Genomic DNA, 2,843 nt, shown 5'->3' on the forward strand with positions numbered 1-2,843 from the left:
AGGCAATTCACCCACCTCAGCCTCCCAAAGGCGCGGGATTACAGGCTGAGCCACCAAGCCCGGCTAGTTTTGCTTTTATAACAGCAGTCATGGGTGTACCAATTAAGCTACAGCCTGCTGTTAAAATTTATCATTATTATAAGTATTTCCTCAAATTTCCAAATATTTTTATAAAATTATATACTGTGTCATATTTTACTTAACCATTCCCCTTAATTTTGGCGTTCAGTTTCAATTCTGTTCTACTTCAGATAAATCAGCAGAAGGACAGCCTCTCTCCAGACTGATCTATGTGATTATGTGATGCTGCTTCATTTTGGTCTCTCACATCAGTATAAAAAGCAGCTGTGAGCAGTGGGTACAATGCCCTGCAGCTGGCTTAAGTCTTAAAAGCATCTTCCTTCTCCTGCTCTGATACAGCAAGACATTCCCACTCCGCTAAAAAAAAAAATACTAGATCTTGTATAGATTAGGGATTAAGGGATGGAAGACTACACTAGATCAGAAGTTGTTACTGTATCATAACCAGCACCATCTGGAGTTCATTCTTACTTGTTGCCAATTTTCTTCCCATCTCATAGCTCTCCACTCTATCTTGGCCTAGCAGAGTGAGCTATTATGGTCTTTACCGAGTCTAATGCCCTGAAATCATTCTTCTAGGCAAGGTGAATGACTCCTAGCTTAATCCTCTTATCTGCTCTCTAATCCTGTCTGGTCTTTTAGCTTTGAGTCATAGCTAAATAATCTCAGGCAATGAAAAGCCAGATGCAAAAGATAAGAATTTTCCCACAATTACTCATGGCAGAACTGAGATTCAAAACTGTGCATGTCTGAGTTATAACATGGCTCTATAATTTTTACAGCACTGCACAACTTCTTGGAGGCCAAATCAAACATCCTCCAGCTCTTGAATCACTAACCCAGATCTAGCAGCCAGGGAGCTTCTAAGAAAAGCCTGGATGCTGCTATACCTTCCCACTGATCTTCTCCTGGAGGTCCCTCTGTTTCTGTTGCTCCTCCTCTTCATCCAGATGAGATCTGCAGGTCATTGACAGCTTCTTGATCAGCCTTTCCATCTCCCGGCACTGCTCCTCCCTTTGTTCTGTCTCCAACTGCTTGAAGCGGCGCCAGTCATTGATCACACCTTTTGGACCTGAGTGGGGTTAACATGGATGTGACCAAGGAGAATGAGCAAGGAATTATGGACCAGCTTACATCTGTAGGTAAAAGCTCACATCTATCTGAAGCTCGCTCCATCTACTGTACGATTAACGTGAGCATCTGTGCACGTTGCCACAAAGAGTGGTCTACACACAATGATGTGCACTGCAGAACAGTTTGCAAAAATTAAAGGGCCAAGCTAACGCCCAATATTAGGAAATGAGTTAAATGATTCACCTACTCAAAAGAAAATAAAGCAACTCTTGGAAAGAAAATGGCAGCTCTATGTTTACTGCCACGAAAATATATATTCTAAATATATTAAGTTAAAAAAAAAAAACACAAAATGTAGAACAATATCATGATATGCTCCTCCGGTTTTTATAAAAAGGACAGTATGTTGAATATTTATGTATGTAGATATAGACATTTGTGTATACATTTGTATGTTCATAGAAAAAGCAAACTGTTAATGGTGGTTGTCTTCAGGTAGAAGGATCTAAAGGGGCTGGTGAGAGAGAACTTTTACATTTTTTTTCTATACTTCTATATTCTCTGAATTTTTTATAACAAGTTGTGGCAGGCTGTATTACTGTTCTATTATTTAAGCTACCCATAACATCCCCCAACCCCTAAGCTGTCAAAGGACTATATATCTATGCCGCTAGTCGTGTGACCTGTAGCACCTCCTATGGGATCGGTACATACATCCACAGGCCACTGATGCTGGGCTTGGTCATGTGAATTGTGGTCAATGGGCTTGTGAGCAAACATGAAGTATGCCAGGTCTCAGCAAAAGATGTATAAGCCATTGCATGTTTCTAATAGCTCCTCTCTTGCTCTCTCTGCTTGACCATGAAAATGATGTGTCCCAAATAGGGGCTACTCCTTCAGTCTAATCCCTGGAATGAAGGAACATATGAAACAGAAACAGAAGAAGAGTTGTCACTGACCCACAGACTGTATGTAATATGATTACAAAATAAATCTTTGTTGTCATAAGCAACTAAGGCTTTGGGGTTTTTTGCTACCATAGGAAAAAAATATAAAAATCTATATAAAACTTTCAAATGCTACCAAGAAACAAGAAAAACTTGAATGAATGGAAAAGCAATACCATGTTCCTAAACAGAAATATTCAACGTCACAAAGGTGCCAATTATCCCTAAATTAATCTATATATTTAATGCATTCTCAATGAAGACACTTGAATACACATATGTGTGCATGCTCCTAAATTTACTTTGGAAAAACAAGAAAGCAAAAGTTAAGAAAATAATGACACCGAAGAGTACTGAAGAGTACTGAAGGGGGTCTACCCTTACCAAATACTAAAATATAGTATAACACTACAATAATTAATGACAGTGTGACATAGACCAGTAAAAGACAAATTAGTAGAAGAGGCTATAAAGTACAGCTAAAGACTTAACACAAACCAGGTTCGGTGGCTCAGTCTGTAATCCCGCGCCTTTGGGAGGCTGAGGTGAGTGGATTGCCTGAGCCTGCGGGTGCAAGACCCACCTGGGCAGCGAGACCTCATCTCTACAATAAATCAAAAAATCAGCCGGGCGTGGTAGCGCATGCCTGTAATTCCGGCTACTGGGAAGGCTGAGGCAGAAGGATCCCCGGAGCCCAGCAGGTCGAGGCTGCGGTGGCCAGGAGCAGACACTGCACTCCAG

The 2,843-nt window shown here is 40.8% G+C and overlaps 1 protein-coding gene across 1 annotated transcript in view; it reads right to left on the reverse strand.

Moving 5' to 3' along the window:
* Positions 1 to 2,843, reverse strand: part of PDCL (phosducin like) — an 8,168-nt gene that overhangs the window by 2,169 nt on the left and 3,156 nt on the right. The window contains exon 3 of the mRNA XM_008062761.1: positions 972 to 1,153. Within this exon, the coding sequence (XP_008060952.1) occupies positions 972 to 1,153 (182 nt within the window). The remainder of the gene's footprint in view (positions 1 to 971; positions 1,154 to 2,843) is intronic.

Source organism: Carlito syrichta, unplaced genomic scaffold (assembly GCF_000164805.1).
Source record: "Carlito syrichta isolate Samal-C Ts95f unplaced genomic scaffold, Tarsius_syrichta-2.0.1 Scaffold305825, whole genome shotgun sequence".
Lineage (NCBI taxonomy): Eukaryota > Metazoa > Chordata > Mammalia > Primates > Tarsiidae > Carlito > Carlito syrichta.